Source organism: Penaeus monodon, chromosome 24 (assembly GCF_015228065.2).
Source record: "Penaeus monodon isolate SGIC_2016 chromosome 24, NSTDA_Pmon_1, whole genome shotgun sequence".
Lineage (NCBI taxonomy): Eukaryota > Metazoa > Arthropoda > Malacostraca > Decapoda > Penaeidae > Penaeus > Penaeus monodon.
In genome coordinates, this window is record NC_051409.1 from 9,015,687 (window position 1) to 9,015,953 (window position 267).

Below are 267 nucleotides of genomic sequence, written 5' to 3' on the forward strand. Positions count from 1 at the left end.
TCGTAAGTAAAAACTAATTCTTACCATATTCCCTTTTATGGCCCGGTGCAGGGAGTTCCTGGTCCGGTGAATCATCTGCCCAAATAGTTCAAGGTTTATTATCAAAGAATGCCCCCTAAAACTAGAACAATTTTTTTTGACAATTTTGTTATATGAAAAATTGGCAGAGAACAGATCAAGGTACAAAATGATAATGTTCGTTTCGAGACTACCAAAACTCAAAACATTTTATAGATCGTTATTAGAAAAAGGATTGATGAAGAGATC

General features: G+C 34.5%; 1 protein-coding gene across 1 annotated transcript in view; it reads right to left on the minus strand.

The window, feature by feature from the left end:
- Window positions 1–267, minus strand: part of LOC119588839 — a gene marked incomplete in the record, with an annotated part of 21,486 nt that overhangs the window by 1,441 nt on the left and 19,778 nt on the right. Inside the window, 1 exon segment of the mRNA XM_037937480.1 lies at window positions 25–75. Coding sequence (XP_037793408.1) covers window positions 25–75 — 51 coding nt within the window.